The 26,337-nt window shown below is 41.9% G+C and overlaps 1 protein-coding gene and 1 long non-coding RNA gene across 2 annotated transcripts in view; one reads left to right on the top strand and one right to left on the bottom strand.

The window, feature by feature from the left end:
• The first annotated feature begins 4,875 nt into the window (after nucleotides 1-4,875).
• On the top strand, nucleotides 4,876-6,877 carry LOC309713930. The gene is made up of 3 exons (XR_014278751.1): nucleotides 4,876-5,110; nucleotides 6,477-6,607; nucleotides 6,699-6,877. It is a non-coding gene; the product is annotated as an uncharacterized lncRNA (long non-coding RNA).
• A 10,816-nt stretch (nucleotides 6,878-17,693) lies between these two features.
• Nucleotides 17,694-26,337, bottom strand: part of gfod1 (glucose-fructose oxidoreductase domain containing 1) — a 35,600-nt gene continuing 26,956 nt past the window's right edge. Inside the window, exons 2-3 of the mRNA XM_082545468.1 lie at nucleotides 25,171-25,364; nucleotides 17,694-24,893 (exon numbers count right to left, since the gene is read on the bottom strand). Of these exons, the coding sequence (XP_082401594.1) occupies nucleotides 24,153-24,893; nucleotides 25,171-25,364 (935 nt within the window). The 3' untranslated portion in view covers nucleotides 17,694-24,152. The remainder of the gene's footprint in view (nucleotides 24,894-25,170; nucleotides 25,365-26,337) is intronic.

Here is a 26,337-nt window from a genome sequence, read left to right as displayed (position 1 = left end):
TCTAAAACACATGAAATTTATATCCACCTGCAGCTCAGAGCAACTTTCAAAGCACGTATCTTTTCCAAGACTGTAGTGGAGGGTTTGTTTGTTTTTTTAAAATGCAGTAGCTCCCTCTGCTGGACTCCAGGCTTTCCCGATGCCATTCTGGGGGAAATACACTCAACAAAAATATTAAACGCAACACCTTTGTTACTGCTCCCATTTCCCATGGGATGGACGTAGAGACCTAAAATTCAGTCCAGATACACAATATAACCATCCCTCCCAAACAGTGGTCACAAATCAGTCCAAATGTGTGGTAGTGGGCACATCTGCTATATTGAGATAATCCATCCCACCTCACAGGTGTGCCACATCAGGATGCTGATCTGACATCATGAGTAGTGCACAGGTGTACCTCAGACTGCCCACAACAAAAGGCCACCCTGGAATGTGCAGTTTTGTCTCACAGCAAAATGCCACAGATGCCACAAGCAATGAGGGAGCGTGCAATTGGCATGCTGACAGCAGGAATGTCAACCAGATCTGTCGCCCGTGCGTTGAATGTTCATTTCTCAACCATAAGCCGTCTCCACAGGCGTTTCAGAGAATATGGCAGCACATCCAACCGGCCTCACAACCGCAGACCTCGTGTAACCACACCAGCCCAGGACCTCCACATCCAGCAGGTTCACCTCCAAGATCGTCTGAGACCAGCCACCCAGACAGCTGCTGGAACAATTGGTTTGCACAACCAAACAATTTCTGCACAAACTGTCAGAAACCGTCTCAGGGACGCTCAACTGCATGCCCGTCGTCCTCATCAGGGTCTTGACCTGACTCCAGCTCGTCGCCGTAACAGACTTGTGTGGGCAAATGCTCACATTCGATGGCGTCTGGCACGTTGGAGAGGTGTGCGCTTCACGGATGAATCATGGTTCACATTGTTCAGGGCAGATGGCAGCTGAGAATGTCCCAGTTCTTGCATGGCCAGCATACTCACCGGACATGTCACCCATTGAGCATGTTCGGGATGTGCTTGACCGGCGTATACGACAGCGTGTACCAGTTCCCACGAATATCCAACAACCTCGCACAGCCATTGAAGTGGAGTGGACCAACATTCCACAGGCCACAATTGACAATCTGATAGACTCCATGCGACGATGTGTTGCACTGCATGAGGCAAATGGTGGTCACACCAGATACTGACCGGTTCTGGGTCCCCAGACCTCCAATAGCGCAAAAAACTGCACATTCCAGGGTGGCCTTTTGTTGTGGGCAGTCTGAGGTACACCTGTGCACTACTCATGATGTCAGATCAGCATCCTGATGTGGCACACCTGTGAGGTGGGATGGATTATCTCAATATGGCAGATGTGCCCACTACCACACATTTGGACTGATTTGTGACCACTGTTTGGGAGGGATGGTTATATTGTGTATCTGGAATGAATTTTAGGTCTCTACGTCCATCCCATGGGGAATGGGAGCAGTAACAAAGGTGTTGCGTTTATATTTTTGTTGAGTGTATCTTATTAAATTGAATAATGTCTGCAAAACGTCTTGATTCATTGCCTTCTGCTTATCCTGTTCAGGGTTGCCTGTCTTAGGTTGAGAGGCAGGGTACACCCTAGACAGGTCGCCAGTCTGCCGCAGGGCTAACACATAGACAAAGACAACCAACTGCATTCACATTCACACCTATGGGCAATTTAGTATTTCAAATTAACCTAACCCCACTAATTAACTAAGTGTGGGAGGAAGCCGGAGCCCCTGGAGAGAACCCTAGCAAACACGGGGAGAACATGCAAACTCCACACAGAAAGACCCTGACCTGATGTGAGGCAACAATGCTAACCACCGTGCTACCGTGCTCATAGACTGTACAACCAAATCAAGTTTGAATAAAAACGCTGTCAGCTGTTATAGCTAAAGAAATCAATTTTAAAATTCTCTCCCTTCACTCCTCTGTGACCGTATGTCTGAGTGCAAAGATCTCACACTTTCAAAAGCCACCCACAAAGCTTATAAGGAGGGTGCTTGTCACATAAATGTCACACAAATCACTGTAATGATCTCACTGATGGAAAATAGCTGAAAAAAAAAGACCCCGAAAAGTAAACAGCTAATGTTGCTAGGCAAAAGACTTCAGAAGAAAGAAACACAACTGCCCTGGCTGGCTACCATACATTCATCTCTTGGTGAAAAGGTCCATATGAACAAGGAGACTTCAACATTGGGACTTCATCTTCTCTTCAGGGGCGGATCTACAGGGGTGGTATGGGGTGGCATGTGCCACCCTAAAATAATCTCTTGCCACCCCTAGTGCCACCCTTGCTTTTTGCATATGACAATGTTGTTTATTAAGATAAGCTAGCATTAACCCTTTGAGCCAAGCTACAATTAATGTTGAATATAAATTCTAAAACTGGATATATTGCATAGTGTTACCCTCCCTCCCCACTGCTAAAAAATGGTTCAGCCCTGCAGACAGGCTTTATTTCTTGTTGTCAGTAGCAACCAATGCCTATGATTGTGCTGAACACATTTTGAGTTCATGAGTTCATCAATGAGGTCGATGCGGGGATGGCCCCACTGCTCATACTGTTAGTTCAGAGTGCTCACGATGGTCTCGGCTTGTCTTACGACAAAAATAAAAAGTAAAAACGGACAAAGTGATAACGTGCTCCGTGAAAAGCAGACTGTGGGTTGGAAGAGAAAGAAACAGAGATCTGTTTAGTTTCACTTACAGAATGTATCTTAACACTTTCCGTGAGAATATTTAAAGTAATAAGTAATATATGATATGGTTTCTTTTTGTTTCCATTTCAGTGCCACGGTGAACTGAGGACTCAAACACGGGACTCCGATGGTTGGAAAGAACACAGTTTTATTTGACACTCCACCAGGTATATGTTCAATATTGCAGGAAAAGTTCCTATATACAATAGTGCCAGGGTAAGGGCTCCGGGAGATCAAGTTAATATGGATATATACAAGTTAACACGAAGGCACAGAATCAACAAGAGCTATGAACTAATCTTAAAGATGGGGCTACACTGGTGCGAGTCATACAACGATCCAGCGATGAGTAGCGTCCTTTCCTCAGCTTAAGTAGTGGCAAGGATAATGAGGCGCAGGTGTTCACTCTCCACAGGTGTGTTGGGCGAGGGCAGGAACCCACAATGAGTTCCACTCCGGCGAGAGAGAGAAAAACAATGACACTGTTGATCATCTTCATGCTGGTCCACCGGGCCGTGACGTTAAGTAACATGAATATGGAAGTGTAAAGCGGCACACAAGATCTCAGTTATTGAAGCACTACAGGTTAAACCATGGCCACCTTTGCTGCAGAAACGCTTATCCATGCACATATTTAAATTGTCTGTGCACTCCGAAGTCACCTATGTAGATCACATGATCAGACATTGCAGAGATCAGTAGATTGCTGGTGAGGTGATTGAAGCAAGCTATTCATTGATGATTTCAAAAGAGGGTGACCAGCTCTCTTGAGGTCAGCAAATATTATTGTTATTATTATTATGAAATATTTGTTCCACAAAACTAAAGTGTTGTAATTTGAATTTACTTATGTACACTGTGTGGAAATTGTTGACATATCCTGGTTTAGTAAATCAACTTAAAACCTCTACGGTTATACCAGTTAAAACAAGTTAAGTGAAATAAAATCCAGGTATTGCCACACACACTGATTTAAGTCAGTTAAGTTGGAGCTGCAAAGTATTTTTTTATTGGATTTACTAAATACAGTTAACCTACTTATGTAAATAGAACTTAATTCAGTATAATGACATATTTTCATGTCTGCATTAATCAACAAATTTAAGCATTTTTTGGGGTCACTTTAATTAGGTGAACACAGACCTATTACTTAAATCAAAGCTGACCAGATGAGTTTGGAATTACCTGATTTGCTTATGTTAGTTAGCTGGTAAGTACAAAACACAGTGACAACGTGCGTATTAGATACCCTCACTCCAAAAGCATAAATATTTAAAAAAATGAATCTCCAAGAATATCATCCTAAAAAATGGCACTGAGAGAGGGTGTTACAGTGAAAAAAAGCAGTCAAATTTTCATCAGAAAATGCTGAATTTTAGTAAAAACAATGCTCTGCAGTTTGATACTGTCGTTACAGACAAAGCGGATGTTTAAAGGACGCGCATTTGAAATGCCATAAGTCTCCTTATCAACTGGAAATATTAAAGCCATAAAATGACTTTTGAGAGTGGATAAAAACTATTGAACAACAGCAATGTTGAGCCTGTTCCAAAATTTGAATGTACATGTGTTGAAGGTGTGGCTCTTGTTGAATTATTAAACATATTTTTCTTCAATCTTTCGAGCCATAAAAAAACAAAACAACTTTTAATTTTCTTCTGCTTGAGTCTTGGCCTCGGGTAGCTCTACTTATCATTGATGAGTTAGTTGTCTGTTTGTGCTACTTTTTTCAAGGAACAGTCGATTATTGGTAAGGGTGACTTCATGTGTTTGGTTACTTAAGTGGATGTACTGTGGAAAGTTTAACCTTACATACATAGATCTGACAGTACAGGTTCTGAGGTTGTTAGGAGTTGGTGTTTCTCTGGTGTGGTGTCACGGGGTCTGCTTCTGTTTTCAGCACAGGTAAGCGGGGTGGTGTGTCACGGGATGCTGACACACCGGCGGTGCATCAGACGTCATTTGATGGAGCGTTACTTAGGAGCAGCGCGACTGACGTCTGGCAGGGACGTGCAGAGGGGGGGGCTAGAGGGGCTTGAGCACCCGCCCCTTTCCTGATGAGTGCCCAAAGTGCCCTTTTGTTGAGGCAACTTTTAAATTGTTTTTATTTATTTATTTATTTATTTTATGTATGTGTGCGTGCGGAGTCCTGTCTGTGCCCCTCAACAATAATATTTAACTATTAATCACAGTTTTGCTAAATAAAAGGATCTGGCTTGCATCAGTCACATGATCACATTTAACCAATGATCGCCCTCGACGGCAGAACGCGCTGGTTACGAGCCGGGAACGAGCTCACAAAGAGCACGCGCATTTTTAGCGGTCCGGAGCTGTAGGAGAAACACAAGTTAACTCAGAGACACAGACTGATGCGACAAAACCAGTAAGTAGGTGTACAGCGTACACTGTAGTGTGTAGCACCCAGGAGTATTAGCTTATTACGTACACGTTGGTAAGCTGTCTTGTTGCAACTGACGAACTGAAACAAACGAGCGTGCTGTGTGTGCAACAGCGCGACAAACATTACCTGTCCTTTTATTAACTGCACAAGTAGTGCTGGTCATAGCTGCTGGCTACCTGTGTAAGGCTGTCATGGGTCTGTAGCTCTGTCACCGTTTTAGGGAACATATTTAGTTTTAAAGTAAGTTTCTGGGCATTTCCTGCCTTTCTGGAGGGATTATATTTCACTAAAAAACGATCTAATATGCATGTCCACATAATAATAATTATAATTATAATATATTAAAAAACACACGCTGTATTTTAAAGAACATACATTAAGAAGCAGATTATATTAGATTTATATTTTAAATAAGACAAAAGTTGGATTTTACAGCAGTAAAAATACAGTTTAAAAATGTAATAAGCTTTGCCCTGCACAGAGTGGATAGTGAAACAAATGGAATCATCATAAATACATTATTTCATATTTATTACTTCCCCCTCCTCATTGCTTTATTATTGTAGCTCTAGTAATAAATAATAATGTAAGGATGCCCATAGTATATACAGTATTCTGAAGAAGGTCTAAAATGTCACTGTGTGTGCATGTGTGTGTTTTATTTAGCTGGATTTAAAAAAATATTACTCATGATATAACATTGTGCAGACATGGCTGGTAAGGACATGAGGAGGAAACAGTAGGAGCTGTATGAGGCTACTAAAGGCAGTGCTATAACATTTTCTGTCATCATTTTATTATAGATTAAGTGCAAGAGTTGTTAGGTGTGGATAATTAGATTATAGTTTATTGCAATAGCAAGTTGTGCCTTGTTCTCAGATAGACAGCAAGTGGAGAGTGATATATGAAATGATGGGAAGGAAGGAAGAAGAGAAGCAAAGAGTGATTCTCACAGGCAGAGCCGAGTTTATGTCACAGTTTTTCGTTGCCTTATGGTTCCAAGCGCTGTCACCAATCTTTGCATTTTGTTATTATCTCATGACACTTGTTTAATCAGCTACCATCTCTCCTGTGGACTTTTTAATGTCTACAGTCTCAGATCAACACAGCCCTGCCCTTCCCATATTAGATTCTTGATGAATATGTGTTGTTGTTATTCAGCATGGTTCAATGTGCCCCTTTTTAACTTTGAGCACCCGCCCCTTTAAACCTCTCTGCACGTCCCTGACGTCTGGTGTCGGAGTATTGCTACCTCCTCGAGTGGTAACGTGTTAATTCTCCGCGGTGTGCATTACGGCCAACCTATGTCTTGGATTTTGTTTGCTTACCTGTTGTCCTGTATCCTCAGCCGGATCCATCACCCGCTTACCTGTCAGCTGTTTGTGAAGCCGCATTTCCGGGATCACTACGGAGATCAATTACAGCGTTTCTCCCACATCCCGAGAATCCTCGCCCGAGCCTGTACAGCCAGTGTGACAAGTGAGCTCTCCAACTCTCCCTATGTTTATTGCTGTTTCTTACCGGTGGTTTGGCATCTCCCCCTAAAGTTTCGTTTTTCTTTTTCTCATAGATCCACCCTGCGTGCGCGGGTAACCCCTTTCCCTCCGAATGCGTGTCAGCATCCTCCCCTGGTTTCCTTCTGTTTATTCATCAGTATTATCTCATCCCATGTAAATAAGTTTGACACAGCAAATAAAGAGCACTCCCTGCGCTTCTGTGTATTCTGCCATAGAGTCCGTTCACTCAGCATAACAGAGGTAACTGTTTACAAAATGTATCCTATCCAAAAGTCCTTTGCAATGTTACATGAGAAACATTATTGTTAACATATTTGACCCGCATAAAGTACTATGGCCATCACGCTGTCATTTAGAATTGTTTAAATAACTCGTGTCTTAAGTCATCCCATCATACAGAAAATAAAATAGCCGTGTGGTTCACTTTTACATCACAAAATGTTAGAAATATAAGCCATTCATAACACCCTGAAAGGTTGGGAGTTTAAGAGTTTAAGACTATAATGTCACAGAGCACATGGTGTCTCTTATTGTGAAGACATTTATAAATAATAGCTTAATAAAGACACTTCATTTCTTAAGAAATATGCAGGTGGAGTGGTCTTTATCAAAAGTAGAAGTCACATCTGTGGCTATACCATTGTACACCATTGTGTGAGGCTGTGCAAATAAAGGGTGACTTGCCCTTCTTGAACCTGCTGTTGTGTTGCTTTTTGAGTGTTTGAACCCAGCGTGTGACAAACCATCTGTTGGGGGTTGTGGATTTGACACCTTAGCATTGTGAAAGTGGGGCAACGCGCTTCAGGCTGAGCATAAAATTTCTGCTTACAACGTAGAATCTCAGTTCTAAATGAAATTCAAAATGTTTTTGTAAGTGTGGCTAATGCATACTTTGACTTCTACAGCATACACACACACACATACACAAGAACAACAACACAGAGAAGAAGAAGAGGGGGTACTATGCATCATAAAAACGCAATCATTCATCTTCCAACTGCTAGCTGTGTTGTCCAGCAATAAACTTGGTTGGATTAAGAGTAGGAAACACTAGTATAAGGTGTCTATGGAACAAATCTCCTTCAACATTCACAATGACCAAAGTGGATGACTACAGGCATTTCTCTCAGTTAACTGATTGTGTTTAGGGAAAAAGCAGCTAAATACACTGAGACTGCTCCACATTGTTAGTGAGCTGTGGGTTTTGTCAAACTTGGAGCGAACAAAAGCAGAAAAACAGTAAAAGATTCGGACATTGAAATTCTGGTTTATTTCATGAATACAATGAAACATTTTAGTCCACAGAGCAAAGTAGCATACATGATAAATTGATACACATAACACGGACAGTGAGAAGTAAAACTCATTGTCATACCAGATGTTATATTCTGTAAACTTAAAATAAACCCCTGAAATTAGAGTTTAGTGTTTTAAGTCTTCTATTAAAAAACATGAGTCAACACTTCTTTCTCCCGGCAGCACTGCTGAAGTGACACTTTAACGACGTTTAAATTCTCAGTCGTTATGATGACAAAACATGTTCTCTCATTAGCAGATGTCTGCACTGTCACTTGTCATGAAAATCTCCAGAGCCAGGGTTCAAGCTTCCTCTTCAATCACCATTGATCATTATTAGGGCCCACAAAGGATTTGTCACATTATCCCCATAAACAACATGCTTTTATAGAAATCATTGTTTCACAAAGATTTAGATTCTTGTTTCACAATGTGATGGCTGCACTTACAGCCACACAGTGGTAATACCCAACATGTTAGTGTAGAGGCTTATATAAGTAACATTGCATTCACATTTGTCTTTCTTTAAATATAGGAATTAATTTACAGGACAATAAATAACTGGTTTTGGTTTAGAGTTAATTCACATATCCACATAACACTGCATTCTAAAATAAGTGCGCACATTTTAGTTTACACTGTTATGTATGATTAACCTTTTGTTTTCTGAGTTACCTTAGTTACAGCTGTTCCAGTCCCTTGATTAAGGAGTGTTTGTATCTTTTTTTCCTTTTTTAGGTATAAAGACGTCCTTGATAGTGACACACAACACCACTCTTTTTTTCCACTTTTTAAAGCAGAAAGACACGCTCAAAAACGGAATTTTTGGCTTGAGTTCGTTCAATGCTGAAATATAAAAAAGGGCGCCACCTGGTGGACAACTAAAAAAATTACAATTTTAAGGCCCGGACTCCAAAGTGTCACCCTGACTTGGAGGATGGCACTACATTTGGTTATAATGATCCTGCAATGAAAAATAGCGTTTATAATGGGTTTCAATGGGGCGTTTTTTGGCTCTAGGACCTTGAGTGGATGGCGGTTTCATCCACCTTTTGTCCTAGAGCAAAAGGTGGATGGCGGTTTGTAGCTTAGCCACTTTAAGCTAATTTAATGAACTCAGACCGCAATTCTAAAATTTAAAAAAAAAATGTTTGGCAAATTTGGCTATATTCTATTCAACACAGTGAAAATGGCTTGAAATTAAAAAACACAGTGGATGAAAAATGGCTCCAGGACATTCCAAGAGTTAAAAAACTAAAACGGGTTGGCATAGTAATAACGAAAAAAAACCCCCACATAAACACCAGTTTATCGCGGTTTCATAGAAACACAAATTAACAGAGAGACATTAAACGCACCTCATTGCCTCCTGTAGCCAAACGGGAGACAGTACGTTCTTTGGATCTGTACTTCATCTCAGAGGTAGGTTAATAAATTGGATTTAACTTAACCACAATACTTTGACATGGGTTCTTTATAAACTTGAGTACAACTTGAAGGTGGTAGCAAGATGCGTTGCATGGATGTTTCGGGGGGAGTTCTCTGCCGAGTGCTGTGTGAGCCTGCGCACAAACGGTGGACGGAGGCAAAGAGGAGTGAGACGTGATACCTGTCATTTATCTTGTGCCTTTGAATTGCCGTAATATGAAGCGATATACTTTTTCATATCGTCATCCGATATGTGCCCTATTTTGAACTCTCCTCGTCCTTTGAGTGCGCAGTCACCTTTGTTATATAGCAAGGTATTTAAAATGAATAAATAAATATCCTGTTCATTTCAATACGCATGATCTGAGCATGCGCGGAATGACACGGAGGTATTCTTTGATCCTTTGATCTTCTCAAAGGGGAGACTGTGACCGTCACGGTCGACCGTCACCAGCTCTACCACATGAGTCCTTAAATAGAGGTGCTTTAACACAGTTTACCTTGGTGCGTCTTCAGTAACAGCGAGTTGTTTTTGCAAAGCAGGGATCTTTGACAAAGGTAATACCTTTACATAGTGATGGCCAAATGAAGCTTTCCGAAGCACTGAAGCTTGTATTGAAAAGCGGTTCATTACTCGAAGCTTTTCAACACAGTCCTCTCCGGTGACATCTGGTGGTGAAAATTTTGAAGAGCAGCTTGAATCTGCAAAATAAAACGGACTGCTCAATTATCAGTGCTCACTCAAGAGTGGAGTTCTCTCTGATATTGGGCCACCGTTCCGTTGCTTTGAACATGTAATTGGTTTTGTTTTCTTGATTGGGGGGCTGAAAAAAATGTAATGCGTATTTGCGTAATACATTTTGATCAATAAACTTTCCCTATTTAAACATGCACTATGGTGTGGCCTTTCTTTGCTCATAACTCCTTGATGTTGGTAAATACAATAAGTGAGCAATATATATAATATACATATGAGAATGCACAGCACATTATGGAGTATGCCCCTGCTGTGAAGTCCTGCCTCCATCTACTTGTCGTTTAATCACTGGACAGCTGGACAGGTTCATACAAAATATTAGATTAGGCCAATTCCTATACATATTTTTGACTTAGGGGTGGGATTGATTGTGAACTGGAAAGGGAAAATGCTTAGGAAGCTGAGTACGGCTGCATCGTCACTGATTTGTAGAATCATTTTGATTCGATACAGGATCCGATTCAATTTGATTGGAATCTGGAAAGTTTTGCCTCAGTCAGAAATATTACAATTCTGGTCATGTATCAGTATATATCCATAATTTCGTATCTATTAAAAGAAAGCTGACACATGTGAGACTTAATTAGAGATGTAAACAGAGAGTTATGAAACCTGCAGCTGCAGAAGCCAGCGAAAAAAAAAAGAGGCAAACACAGCGCGGACCCGACGACACACCAAAATCTGACTCTGACGCGTCGGGTCCGCGCTCTGTGTTCACGTTTGTATGCAGAATCCGTAAACCTGCTCCCAGTTACTGTTTTAGCTGCATGGTGTTTGACGACATGTTGTGAGGTTTAACCTGAGATGCTGGCGTTTCAGGCATAATAACGTTAATTTACAAATCGACACGGGATTTTAATGAATCAATATCACTTTATTCAATTTAGCATGGATTGTAATCAGAAAAGCGATAATCAAAACCCACCCCTAATCAAGAACTTGCAAAGTAAAAACATGATCAATGTAAGGTAGCCCTTTTGTTATTTACATTTAAAAAGGGGATTAGTGTTACTGTGCGCTGGCTGAGTCTGTTTCTTTTCTTAGAAATAGTTTCTCCTGCCCTGGAGAAAATCCACTTGCATGGAACAGAAGAGGCTGTGGAGTGCAGGAACTACACTGCAAGTTGGTAGATATGCAGGTATTCCTGGGTCCTGCAGACTATCACCTAAAAGCAATAAACAAAATGATTTTCTAAACTGTAGCAATGTAATGTACGTATAGTGTCAAATACATTTTTGTAGTCTTCATTAGCTTTAATTCACATGGAAGTGTTCCTAAAGTCATATGCTGTAATGATATTTACATTATGAAAACATGATTTTGGACATTTCAAGTTTTTCACTTCGGCAGATAAAATGAATTGAGCAAAATCAACTCAAAATATTCCCACACGCCAGAACGTCCTCTCTTCCTCGCTGGCTCCATATCTGTCAGTGGAATGATCACCTCGTCGCTATCTGTCACCATCAACACACTCCACGAATCCCGTGGATGATTCACTTCCTTATATCCGTTTGAATCAGGTACCGAAGCAGTTACGTGCGTAATGAAGCTTCAGACGTCACTGGTCACGTGACTTTTGCCAAACGAAGCAAGCCTCGACACAGTGCTTCTGAACCAGTGTGTTGTTTTTTTCGACACACGCTCCGGAGCGTCAGCTTCAAGCGGGCCATCACTACCTTTACATTTAAATAATTCAGGGAACATTTTTTTTCTTTTGACACACAATGGAGACAATAGATCAGCGTTTAGAGTTTATCATAGAGCAAAACAGAATGCTTAATACTAGGATGGACAACTTTGAAAGGGAGTTGAATGAACTAAAGGAAGAGACTGAGAAAATGAGGCGTGAAATCCAAGAGGAAGTACCACAGAGTGCTTTTGCCAACTTCGCATGTAACGTACCTACGTTACATGCTTTCCAAATGATGACATTTAACACCTGTACAAGTCTCACCTGTACGTTACAAGGGAAAGGATCAAAGAGCGAGCGAGTGAATTCGACAAAGTCGAAAGCTGACGGCAGCTCGCGGCCCTTGCTGTCGAGGTAGGGCTTCATGTGTGACAGACCTATAGCGCCCCCTATAGGTCTTGCCATAGCGGGCGCTATTTTCGGTGGAGTTTACCTGGCCACCTTCACATATTTGGAATTGTACGGCCTACCTGATTGGCTTATTATAACACAATAACTATACTGTGCTCTCATTTATGTTAAATTTTATTTTGCCCTCACCTCCCAACCAGTCATGACAGAAGACTGCCCGTCCCTGAGCCTGGTTCTGTCACAGGTTTCTTCCTGTTAAAAGGGAGTTTTTCCTGTCCACGGTTGCTCATAGGGAATCACTTGATTGTTGGGGTTGAATTTTTGATTTGAATTTAATTGCCTTAAACTGAAAATTAAAAATTCAAGTGAGGGGTTGACCAGGGCTCGTTAGCTGGGTTGTTTTTTTTTTATTTGTAATTTGCTAATCAAAAATAAAGAAAAATTATATTAAAAAAAATCCACTACTGCTCTGTGTGCTTACTTCAATGAAGACTTGTATTTTTTGTGATAGAAAAATATCAACACCATTAGTGATATTGTTGCTCCTGCTCCACCTGCTGTCCCAATTTCATCAAATGAAGATTGTGAAAAATTTCTTTCTTTCTTCGTTGAAAAAGTCAGTGACGTGAGGAACAATATCTCTCCTGTGTCTCTCTTGTCTGCTCCAACTCAAGCTAGGCCTGTAATTTTAGAAAGATTTTTACCTGCGTCCTTACCTGAGCTGGTCAAGTTAGTTAATTCGATGAAAGCGTCCTCCGGCTCTCTTGATATTTTACCTGGATCTTTGTTTAAAAATGTCTTTCAGTCTATTGGTCCCTGTGTGCTCACAATTATCAATACCTCACTGGTTTCTGGTCAGGTCCCTGTTTATTGTAAGAATGCTGTTATTCACCCACTGTTAAAAAAAACCTAAGCTTGATGGTTCTCTTCTTAGTAGCTACAGACCGATTTCAAAATTACCGTTCATTGCTAAGATTTTCAAAAGGCTGTGGCTAAGCAGCTTATAGCTGTTCTAGATGAATACAGCATTCTGGATAAATTCCAATCTGGCTTTCGTAGAACTCACTCTACTGAAACTACACTTCTTATAGTCTCCAACGACATTTTGATGAGATGTGATGCAGGAGAATGCTCCGTTCTGTTGATGTTGGACCTGACCTCCGCCTTTGATACTGTGGACCATCATATTCTGCTAGACAGGCTGAGACACTGGGTGGGTATATGAGGGGCTGCTTTGGACTGGTTTGAATCCTCTTTGCATGAACGATCCTTTTCTGTGGCTACCTCTAAGTACAGTTCCTCTTCTACTTTTCTTGCCTATGGTGTGCCACAAGGTTCAGTTTTGGGGCCTTTATTGTTCTTGCTGTATTTACTTCCTCTTCAACACTTATTGAGCACCTTTAAGGACATTTCGTATCACTGCTATGCAGATGATATTCAGTTATACATCTCCTTTAAGCCGCATGATGTTTCCAAGCTACAGATTTTGCATAAGTGCATAGACTCCATTAGAGGTTGGATGGCTGGAAACTTTCTTCAACTAAATGAGGAGAATACTGAAGTGTCATGGTCCGGGTGTGTGCCAGGGTGTCTCCCTCCAAGTTGGCATCTCCACCCCTGGGAGGGGCCTCAGTGTTCTGCTGATTGCTCACACCTGTGGGTAATTAAGCCGGGGACTCATAAGGCCAGCGCACTCAACCTCTCTTCGCCAGATTCTCAGCTAACCTTAGTTGGTGCAGGCCACCACTGTGATTTTGCACACGCTTTGTAAACTACCTTGTCTCATTGTGTGTTTCTCTCACAGCCACGCACCAAGTTGCCAGACACAAATCTCCGCCGAAGAGCTCCAATCCGGACGCTGGACCACCTGACAGTCCCACGGGCTGTTCACCCGACTCACCTGCCTGCCTCCTGCCTCAATGCCAGGAATTTCGGACCACTCACCCGGACCACCCACCCCTCCACGCCACTACAGACCACCCGCAGCAAGTACGCAGTGCTAAGGAAAATTCAGAATGAACAGCTTGCCGATATTCCTCCTGAACCATACCTGAACGTCTGTACTCTATTTACAGGAACTGCTGTTTCCACTGACCAACACCAGATTGCTTACTTAGCCCAGGCTGCTTAAAACCCTTTTGGTTTAGTTGTGGCATTTTGCACTTGTTAAACGCACATTCCAGTTTCCTGTTTATGAACACTAACTGAGAAAATAAACGTTGTCTCTAAAACTACTTCCAGCATTTGAGTCCTTTCTCTTTTGAGGTGGCCTCGGCCGTGACATGAAGTCCTTGTTTGTGCTCCTAAAAATTTTGTACCTAGTGTTATGGAAAACTTGGGTCCACTTGCTACATTTGCCAAACTGTCTATCAGGAACCTTGGTGTTACTACAGGGAGTGCAGAATTATTAGGCAAGTTGTACTTTTGAGGAATAATTTTATTATTGAACAACAACCATGTTCTCAATGAACCCAAAAAACTCATTAATATCAAAGCTGAATGTTTTTGGAAGTAGTTTTTAGTTTGTTTTTAGTTTTAGCTATTTTAGGGGGATATCTGTGTGTGCAGGTGACTATTACTGTGCAGAATTATTAGGCAACTTAACAAAAAACAAATATATACCCATTTCAATTATTTATTTTTACCAGTGAAACCAATATAACATCTCCACATTCACAAATATACATTTCTGACATTCAAAAACAAAACAAAAACAAATCAGCGACCAATATAGCCACCTTTCTTTGCAAGGACACTCAAAAGCCTGCCATCCATGGATTCTGTCAGTGTTTTGATCTGTTCACCATCAACGTTGTGTGCAGCAGCAACCACAGCCTCCCAGACACTGTTCAGAGAGGTGTACTGTTTTCCCTCCTTGTAAATCTCACATTTGATGATGGACCACAGGTTCTCAATGGGGTTCAGATCAGGTGAACAAGGTGGCCATGTCATTAGTTTTTCTTCTTTTATACCCTTTCTTGCCAGCCACGCTGTGGAGTACTTGGACGCGTGTGATGGAGCATTGTCCTGCATGAAAATCATGTTTTTCTTGAAGGATGCAGACTGCTTGAAGAAGGTGTCTTCCAGAAACTGGCAGTAGGACTGGGAGTTGAGCTTGACTCCATCCTCAACCCGAAAAGGCCCCACAAGCTCATCTTTGATGATACCAGCCCAAACCAGTACTCCACCTCCACCTTGCTGGCGTCTGAGTCGGACTGGAGCTCTCTGCCCTTTACCAATCCAGCCACGGGCCCATCCATCTGGCCCATCAAGACTCCCTCTCATTTCATCAGTCCATAAAACCTTAGAAAAACCAGTCTTGAGATATTTCTTGGCCCAGTCTTGACGTTTCAGCTTGTGTGTCTTGTTCAGTGGTGGTCGTCTTTCAGCCTTTCTTACCTTGGCCATGTCACTGAGTATTGCACACCTTGTGCTTTTGGGCACTCCAGTGATGTTGCAGCTCTGAAATATGGCCAAACTGGTGGCAAGTGGCATCTTGGCAGCTGCACGCTTGACTTTTCTCAGTTCATGGGCAGTTATTTTGCGCCTTGGTTTTTCCACACGCTTCTTGCGACCCTGTTGACTATTTTGAATGAAAGGCTTGATTGTTCGATGATCATGCTTCAGAAGCTTTGCAATTTTGAGACTGCTGCATCCCTCTGCAAGATATCTCACTATTTTTGACTTTTCTGAGCCTGTCAAGTCCTTCTTTTGACCCATTTTGCCAAAGGAAAGGACGTTGCCTAATAATTATGCACACCTGATATAGGGTGTTGATGTCATTAGACCACACCCCTTCTCATTACAGAGATGCACATCACCTAATATGCTTAATTGGTAGTAGGCTTTCGAGCCTATACAGCTTGGAGTAAGACAACATGCATGAAGAGGATGATGTGGACAAAATACTCATTTGCCTAATAATTCTGCACTCCCTGTATCATTCCAGATACAGGCCCTTAGAATCTGTACTCACTCACATTTATCTTCACATCTACACAACTCAAAGGTTGTTCTTTTGTTTCTCACTTTATTTTTGGTATGTTAAGTATGTCTCAATCATATTGGAGTTACCTTGAACACATTTATGATCTGAGATAATGATGAAGTTTTTCCTTACTTGCTGTGAAGCAAACATGTCTCAGGTTGGGTCCTTGTTACCCTGACTCCTTCCTAATCATGCCTCTCACCTCTATTCACATTGCTGGTGGAGGGACTAAGTTGTGAGGAGAGGAAGCTAGGAAAGGAATCGCAGAATGCCCAATCAGAGAAATTAGAAACTTCAAATACACTTCCCTTATAGATGTAAACTGTTCATGACATTAGGTAAAGCTGCAGCTTTCTCCTACCTGCTCTGTCACACTAGGCTGTTATTGCATTTTATTATGGAAATGATACAAGGTTACAGTAAGACTCATATGATATTCATATGAGTCTTACTGATATGAAACTGTGAAGGTTTTGAGCAACCCTTCATTTCTTTACATTTAGCTGGTAGAAATAGGAGTGATGTAAACATACACAGTAATACAGTATAAAAGGTAAAAGTCAGTATTTGGTACGACCACCTTTATTCAACACAGCCTGAACTCTCTCGGTCTGCTTTCTTATCATGTGTTGAAGCACTTTTCAGGACTCGTTCTCTATTTTTCTTGAATCATGTGGCAGCTCCAGCCGAGACTTTTCAGTGTTAAGATTTAGTTTAGCTGATCATCTTTCATACAGACAAAATTAAAATAACACGACACACAGTTTTGATTTGATATTTCCTTCATTTAAGACAGCTGTTTTCTAATACGTCTGCACGCAGTTAGTAATGAGTCTTCTGTTATTAAAAAAAAAAGCAGGAAATGGAAGAATGCAATATTGGTTTAAAGCAGGAAGAGTGGTATTGGAAAACTTGTAAAAGAACCTATTTTAGAAACGTGATTATATACAAGTTTAATCTTGGGTTTTGGCAGCAAAGTAGTTGGTATTGTTTCCTTTGAGCAAGAAGGTCTTGGGTTCCTGTGTCTGAGCAACACCATGTGCAGCATCCACTATAGCCAGCAGAGGTCAGCAAAGACTTTCAAAAAATGCTCAGTAACACAAGCTGGATTTATCATAATACACATTTTCTAACCTTTCTTCATATTAAACACATAAGAGTGACAAATGAAAGCAAAAACAGGAACTCCTTACATGTACAGTGTGGGATCTGCTGGCCATCTTATGCTATGGGGTTAATTGCAGGTATAGTTTGAGTCTAATTGTCAGTGGAAAGGTTATTGCAAAGTAATACAGAATTTCTGTGGTCTTTCATATGTTAAAACCAATGGAACACGTACCTATCAGTGAAATGTTAAAGAGCAATATGTAAGATGGTGCATTCCACGACTGTCATAAAAACACTAAATAACAGAAGAAATGGGTGCCTGGTTCCAGTAGAGTATCAGAGACTTGGAGAATCAGTGTGCTGAAGCAGTCCTGCCAGCATGTGGTGGCCCAGTATCTAACTGAGGAAAAATGAAATGAGAGCCATCGTGTATGTATATATTGTTTATTCCATAGAAACTGCAGCATTAGACAAGTGCTGAAGCTGTAAACCATGTCGCAAACACAAGATCACACTTTATTTTCCCCCACTTTCACGCATTCCCTTAGCCACACACATTCGATCAATGCCGAGCACTGGTGCAGGGAGATTTGCCAGTAAACACTGAAACAGAAGTTACACAGTCACTCAGAACAAAAAAAACTAAACAAAAAAACAAAACATTACAGCAGGGCGTTTATTTGTGACACCAACTGACCTCCTTAACGGATAGAAAATATAAATTATTCCTACAGCAAGTACATTCTCTCTAGTAAGACCCATAAATATGCGTTTGAGAGTTCAAATTACAGTATCTACAGAGGTCCATGCATCCACGATATACATACAGAACAATAAATATCAGATATAGTCACAATACAGCATCAAAATGGATATCTGTGGAGCGGGAAGCAAGCAAGACACGGCCAGAGTCAGCTGTGGAAAGGCATTCACAACCTGTGAGTGTACGGAGCGGCCTTTGTGCGGCTGTGAAAACAACAAATAAGATGAGCGGGAGGTCTGCAGAAGCACCAGTGAGCTTTTCCTCCAGGCTTCAACCTGGCTCACGATAGAAAGGGGAAAGGGAGGAAAAGGGGACAAGTGAAAGGAGAGATTGATGCAAAGTAAAGCAAATCAACTTTCTCAGCAGTGGCTGAAAAAAGGAACCTCAGAGGGAGGGGAGACCTACAGAGGAGCGAGTGTGAAAGAATGAGATGAGAGGGGTCAAATCAAGACTTAGTTTTGGCAATGTGGGATCCGGCTGCGAATTAACAGTCTCCGAGTGTATGAGAAGCATCTCTTTGAGGTTTTCACCTTCACCTCCACCTCCTTTCTCGCTCTTTCTCCCTCTCAGCGAGCGAAGGCCTTTCCTGAGCAATGAGTCAGTGAACGCTGTCGACGCAGAGACAGAGCGGTTCATAGTCAGACTGTCAGCAAACGAGGCAAAGTGCTGGAACCGGAGCACCTCTTGTTTTGTGTTTAGGTTTTCTGCAGCGTCTTTCTCAACGCACAATCGGGCCATCCTGACAGGCGGAGGAAAAACCAACAAAATTTGTCATCAGAATGAAAAGCAAAAACACTCAGTGGTTCAACTTAGAAAAAAAAAAGATAAAATCAGTCAACAGATAAAATGCATGACATCCTCACACTGTGCCGTATCGGCTCATTCACATTCCTCATTAAATATTCAGCGCTTCAGAAGCCACGTATTGCCTCGTGTGTTTCAGACTGCTGCTCACTGCCTCTCCGTTCACAGATGAAAGCTGGTGGAGACGCTTTGCTAATGACCACTAAAGCCTTGTGATGTAACAACACTCATAATGACTTCTTCTCTGATTCACTGTTTTTTTCCCCTATCCAGCATCTAGACTGGCTGAAATGAAAAGTTTTTGCTGCATCCACTAACTGAGTCTCTGTGAAGGGCCATGGCTCTGTGTGGACATGAATGAAACCTGCACTCACCCCTACACAGATAAGCTTCAAACACATGAAGAGCTCAAGAAGGTCTACTTAAGTTTATGGGTCTTCTGACCACGGAACACTAAATATAGCTGATTTATTTCTAGATGAGGCCCAGGCTGATCTAAAAGCACACTGAATCTATTTGTGCAGAGGCACTAAAACCTGCTGAAACAATGTGAGCTTGTGTGAGCAGGCAACATACACTAATCAGCCACAACATTAAAATAGGTGCAGTAAAACACGATGAGTATTTTAGTGTAACACCTCTAGGAGACTTTGGCTCATGGCACGTGTACCTTTGACATCACCATCAACACTGTTACCTAGCATAGAGTATAAAAGATGGATATGGCAGATGTCATCCACTGATTTGCGAAGCCTCGAGCTGAGCGTTGTCAATATTTTTATGACACCGCAAACTTAAATATTAATGACTTGTCAATCACTAGGTAGCCCCGCCCTAAAGGATTCCCTGCGTTCTCGTTTTGTTTTTTAAACTCTACTAAGGATCGTAATATTTGTATTCAGTAAGACTCGACAGCTTTAAGGCACTTTTCAACTGGCTTCAGGTTTAGGACCTGGAAGCCACATCTATCCTTTACAGTCTATGATGCAGATCAAGCTCCCTTCCATGGTTGTTCCAAAAGACATCGACTTCCTTACAACTATCACAAATCCTGCCTGGAGCGTGATCCCAAGAACTGAACCCAACCCCAAAACTGCTACCACTAATCCATTCATCAGGGCCCCACCCTGGGGGCATGGTGGCAGCATTGGTAAAAATAATAGATACGTGTCACAAATTCTTAATAATTAATTAGCACTTTAGAGATTCAAAATGTTCTAATAATGCTTGGGAGGTTTACTGGAAAGAGTCACAATACTAATTATCAGCAAATTGATCAGCACAGCCAACTGCTAACATCTACGTAGTTTTGGCTTTAATCAGTCGTAGTCAGGCCCTCGTGTAGAATACGAAGGCTCATAGCTCTGCCTTTATGCAAATTCCAAATCCTATGTCTTAAGGTGTTGCCTCCTTTGAGATGTGTCCTCAAGAAAGTCTGAACTGATCTGAAAAATGCATTTTCCATCGGAAGAGATAAGCACATAAAGTATTTACTTGTGCAGAAACAGGGAGGACTCACAAGAGAATCCAACTGGAAATTAACCAGAAATCACACTCTCAGATCTTTGACTGCACCAAAGTGCACAGTCACACAGGACTTTACGAGAGTGCATAAGGGCCAAACAGACCTGCAAATAAAATGCTACCAATTAAAGCAAAAACGTCAGATTTTACTGCAATAAAAGTTAACCTAAGTCATAAGCTGCCTTTAATATGCTGTAGGTGTTATATTTAGCCTCCAACCTTTCCCTCCCTGTGTGCGTCTATCTATATTTAACCAGCGAGAAAGGCAAATCATTCAGCTCCAGCTGAACTCAACAGGGACAAATAAACAACCAGTTCTACTCCAGCAGAGAGCTATAAATCAAACAGCAGTATAATGAGTTAAAGGCCATATCAGTGGGGTCCTAAAGACCTCTCCTTTTTCCTATTAAGTGCCTGCTTATCTAGTGTCTTCTTCACAGTCGACCAACCCTTAGGTTCATTTCCCCAAATCTGTGTTGATGGTAATAAACAGACAAATTCAACTCTGAAGAAACAAGTCTAACTTCTGTGCATGTTCTGTTTTTTCTTTACATAGCTATATCTTGTGAGCTTAACTGACAAAGGGGGGAAAGTCTATATGCAGATTTGATAAGGCGTTTAAACACGGGGCAATATTTTCCCTGAAGTACTGAGAGGCAGCTTATCAGTGTCGGACTCTGCGCTTTTCATGCAAACTATTTAGGCAAAAGTGTTTTCTGGTTCTTCAATTTCTGTTCTGTGACATGAGGGGTTTTAAAGAGGGCCTGGCCTCAGCAAAGCACTAAACAGTAAACAATAAAAGAGCATGCACTGACACTCTATGATCTATGAGTTCATGGGTGACGGTGTAGTTGTGCTGCTTTCTGATATAGTGCATTTAAAGAGAAAACATAAAGCTTTTCACAAGAGACTCTTTTGGTCAATATCCGATAAATGGAAATAAGAAGCTGAATGCTCCGAAGGCCTCAGTCTGCTGTTAAGCTCCCACAACAGCACTGCAGGTCAGTCAGTGGAAACTTCAACATAGAATAAATACCCTAACATTCATCCAGACATGTTCCAGTTCCTTGGTTTGTACAAAAAAACAAAAACAAAAAACCCCATACAGTACTGATTTAATTCTTTAGACAAAAGCGTATTGTTGCTTCATATTATTTTTATGTACATTTTCAGTAGTCGTTACATATTTAGTATTTCAGCACAGCTTATGGATAGAGAATGCATATTAAAAAAAAATCAATCTTTTGGCTTGTGGGTTGGTGTTATTCCTTCACCTGCGTCGACTGACGTTAAACTTTAAGTTCAGCTGTATTTGCTTTCATCACTTTCTGATGGTTTGTTTCTGTTTCCCGGGAAGCTGGGCTGTGAGTCACACACCTGCTTGTTATGTTTTCTGATTGGTGGGTTAAACTGTTACGTGCATTAGTCGAAAGCTGATGAAACTTACAGCATACATTTCTGCTTACATAACAAGTCCAAAGCTGCATTTGCCTTTGTCCTGATAATAGAAAGCTGTATGGAGGACTGGGGTTTGAATTAAGTTCCAGTTAAAATATTAACCAGTGTGGGGGCTTGTAGTAATATCGATTGTTCTGAACTGCAAAAGATCAAAAATGTGATTGCTTTCGGGCATTTTGAAACTGCTTCACTGCCACTGCTCATCTCTTTTCCAGCATTGTTGCTATTTACAAAGCAGCAAACCGACATGGACAGCTTTGAAGCGCAGCTGACAACGTCGCTGCAGTGGTTCCTGCCACGCTTACAACTGTTTTAAAACTACAGTGTAGCTAGAGCATAGTCTGATGTGCACCTTCAGAGAAAACAACTGTGGTTGGTCTGTTTGGTGTTGATGGTCTGTGTAAGCATAGTTTACTGATTAGCTTCCTCACTATTCTAATGCAAGAGATATTAATCTTCCAATGTAGGCGGATGCCGTTTTCATGTTTTCATTCCTCTTGACAATCCGCGCATAAACTAAATAAATAAGTTAGATTCAATCTTGGCAGCAGACCAGTGCAGACAGCGCTGTCACCTACTACGGCACTGGCTCTATAGGGGTTCAAAGCAGGACTGCAAGTTAAGCTTTAATTGCTTTAATTGTGTACTGTTTGGTATGGCTTTATTGTTGTAGTCTTCTACAGTACCATAACCCTTCTTAAAGTTGCATATTAAAACAGCCTTTGAGTTTCCATGTCAATGGACCAATTTCCGTAATACTCTTTAGTCTTTAGAGCACACTGGTGACATAGATATCAGTGGACTGAAGGAACCTTGTAGTTCCTTTAAAAATATGTATGGCAGCATACAGTGTGTTTGCTGCTGCTGGAAATAAGGTCAGTGAGAGCGGTGAGAGTGACGCAAAACCAAAACACTGGAACATGAGCTAAAAGAGGCCAAAACGCTGGACGCATATCTGAACTGTTCTTTTTAAAAACAGTTAATGTAAAAATTTGATGTAATAATTGAAAGCAGGGATCAGTGGGTGTGGGGCCAAGGGCCACAGACACTGTACTGTAGTTAGGAATTATTGACAGATGGATTAATGCTACTGGGTTTGATCTTTAGGCCTATATGAAATTTTTCCAACAATGAGAAAAAAAACACAAAATAACACCAACCTTAACACTTTGAATAAAAACTTTTTCTTTTTTTTTTAAAAATGTAGTCGCCCACACTTTGCTACACTGCTTGATTTACTGCAAGTTCTCAGTCTTACTTAAGCTCTGGGCAGACCACACGGGCTTGCAATTAGTTTGCAGCACTGATTGCAAAGAAGTGTGCGAATGAAATCTGCACATAGCTTGCAAACTTACATGCAAGACTGTCTGCACTTCAGTGCCACATGAGATTAAGTCGCTACAATGATAGCATAAAACGAGTCAGAGTACCGCTACACTGACCAACCACGCAGGTGATGCACAGCCGACTGGAACTGCATAAAGGCATACCATAGTTTAATCTAACCCTTTATTTCAGGCTCAGAGAGAAACTAGTGCCCCTTCTGCCTGTTTATATTGCATATGAAAACCAGAGTCCTCTGGGACCCCCCCCCCAAAAAAACACCAGCCAAATGATTGATTCTTTTTTTCTCTTGTTTCACACACATAGGAGAAACATACGGAGCAGACAAAGCATGACTAAGAAGCACACTGACTTGTTTTTTTTAACATTCACTTGGTAAAACTAGTACTAAAAGTACTTCAGATTACAGCAACAACAGACTGGCACAATTTTAAAAAAAGACTATCGTTCTTCCTTGGCAGTCCTTGTTCAGACCCACAGTGTAGGGCGTGTGTCTTTCTAGACCAGTTATATAGAAGAGAAGGAGAAACAGGAGGCACAAATAACTGTTTGATCAAGCAGCCAGCAGGGGTGATGAAAAGCATATGAAATTGCAAGTATCTGTTGGTGAAATGGGAACATTGGAAGGCGATCCCCACAAGGACGCCTCCTACTGATCGACCAACTAACCAGCAGGTAGTTTCACTCCCTGATATGCCGCCACTGTAGGTCCTTCTGTTGCATGAATTAGCTTGATTTAAAAGTGCATCTCCCCGCAGGGCTTAAACCTGCTGCCAAAATGAAAAAAAAAAGCTTCTTTATAAATAAAGTTCTGATTATTTATCACATTGCTTTTCCTACCGCTGAGGACGGGAAACCACAACTCTCTGCACGTCGTCGTGTAAAGCCTCTGTAACAGTGACAACACAAATTTCAACACAAAACTGGAATCCGGCAGCTCTGTGAAAAAACTTCCAACAATGCCGCTTGAGCGCCACCATGAGTTTTAAAAATGCTAACAGTAGAGGGACATCCTACTCCGCCGCATGGCCTCGCTGATCAGATAAGCTGGGCTGACCTCTGGTTCTTCTGTCATGACCACAATGTTCTGCCACTCTCCGCACTGGTTGGACTTCTTAATTGTATCCACCACACACAGAGCATATAGGCAATCCTCAAAAGTGGCAGCCATTGTCAGGGGCCTCCCGTCCCACGTCCGCCGGTCATCTTGGTCCTGGAAGGCCTGCCGCACAGCCTGGATCATGCGGATCGTCCCGGTGAGGTAAGGGGACGGAATGTCACTGAAGGCCTTCTCCGGCAGGGAGGCCTTCTCGAGAGGCGTGGTGTCTTTGAGCAGGAGCTCAGGGCCGCCACCACTTTCTCCACCGCCACTGTTCTTCTGTCCATACAAGTCTGTCCCTGTGACCGTTAGCCTCCCGTCAGTCCCTACAACTATCACCTCCTGCCTGAACTCTCCGGGGACATTGAAGTTGAGCGTGACGGTGCAGCAGGCGCCTCCCTCCAGTACCATCTGGAACGTGCAGAAGTCGTCACTGGTGATCTGGCGGATGCCCCGAATGTGGTCGGTCTGTTTAACGAAAGTCTTGAGGAAGCCGTGGACTTTGGCCGCACGCTGGCCTGTCAGAAACGTAAGCAGGTCAATAATGTAGCTGCCAACCGAATGCAGGCCACCGCCTCCCATCAGATCATCGCAGCTCCAGTTGTATTTTTTCCCAAGGAGGCTACCACTGTGGACCTTTAAGACAAAGAGGATAACAGGGGAGGGAGCACAAGTTTTTTAGATTTTATTATGGCTCACTTGACTGTGATCAGGAAAAGCAAGAATGAAAAGGCGATAGTTGGGTAGCATCTGGGATCAAATCACCAGGGTACCACCAGTGTCTTGTAGCAACATTGATTCTTTGCTATGCCGGTGCTGCTATAACTCAATCTAACATCGAGATAAAAGCATAAGAAACAATTTGTATAAAATGTCTTCACACAGCAATAAACAGAAGTAGTTCTGGTCATACCTGGGCCTCACAGACCAGAAGTTCTCCGACGTAACCTGCCTCCAGCAGCTCCTTCATTCGAACAAAAGCTGGCAAGAAACGCAGAACATTTCCCATAATGCTCAGCAGCTTGGGGTAGTACTGGGCAGCTGACATCATTCGGAAGGCATCCAGAGGCGTGGCGGTCCTGTCGCAGATTACATTTTTGCCAATACCTTATAAAATAAAGGAGAGACAACGGGGAATCAGACATGCAACCTTGCAACTTATTGTACTAAAAAAGCCTGACAGCTTACTTGAAATGTTCAGATGAAGGAAGAAGGTGGAAGAGAAGAGACGGAAAGAGAGAGAGTGAGAGAGTCATAATATCCTCTTGAGCATAAAAACATCCCTTCCCCTGAAGAAACAATGCAAAGCTGCTAAATGTGGTAACTCCCACAACAACTGGCTCAAGATGTCATGAACTTTCAAGTAGTTCCTATCTGGGTCGTGAGAACTGTTAGTGTAAACTGCGCACCAATGGTGAATCCATGCAAAAAGGCAGTTTTGCAGTCTATATTATTGGCTCCACCAGCCAAACCTAATGAAGATCTTCTAAAGTCACTAAAAGCCATTTAGATGGGCTGCTGGGGTATTCCCATGATGTATTGAGTGGTAAATGGCCTGTATTTGTATAGTGCTTTTACTAGTCCCTAAGGACCCCAAAGCGCTTTACACATCCAGTCATCCACACACTGGTGATGGCAGCTACATTGTAGCCACAGCGGCAAGGCCGCCGAACAATGGTGCCACCGGGCCCTCTGACCACCACCAGTAGGCAACGGTTGAAGTGTCTTGCCCAAGGACACAACGACTGTCCGAGCCGGGGCTCGAACCAACAACATGCCAATTACAAGGCGAACGCCCAACTCTTGAGCCATGATCGCCCACATCGAGTGCATCTTCTTCAGTCACCTTTTTCACTCACTATGTGTTAATACACCTCTTTACATTTAATTATTAGTTATTATTAATCTCTAGATCTCTTCCAAAGTGTGTTTTTGTCCTGTCTTTATCCACCTAACCGCCCCTCCCAGTGGGTTTTCTCTGTATTATTGGCTTTACCTTAGAATATAAAGTGCCATGAAGCAACTGTTGTTGTGATTTATTAAATAAAAAGTCAATTAATTTGATACGTTGAATAATTGT

This window comes from Aulonocara stuartgranti (genome assembly GCF_965226115.1).
Source record: "Aulonocara stuartgranti genome assembly, chromosome: 9".
Classification (NCBI taxonomy): Eukaryota; Metazoa; Chordata; class Actinopteri; order Cichliformes; family Cichlidae; genus Aulonocara; species Aulonocara stuartgranti.
Note: the sequence above shows the minus strand (reverse complement) of the source record. Positions and strands in the feature narration are given on the sequence as shown.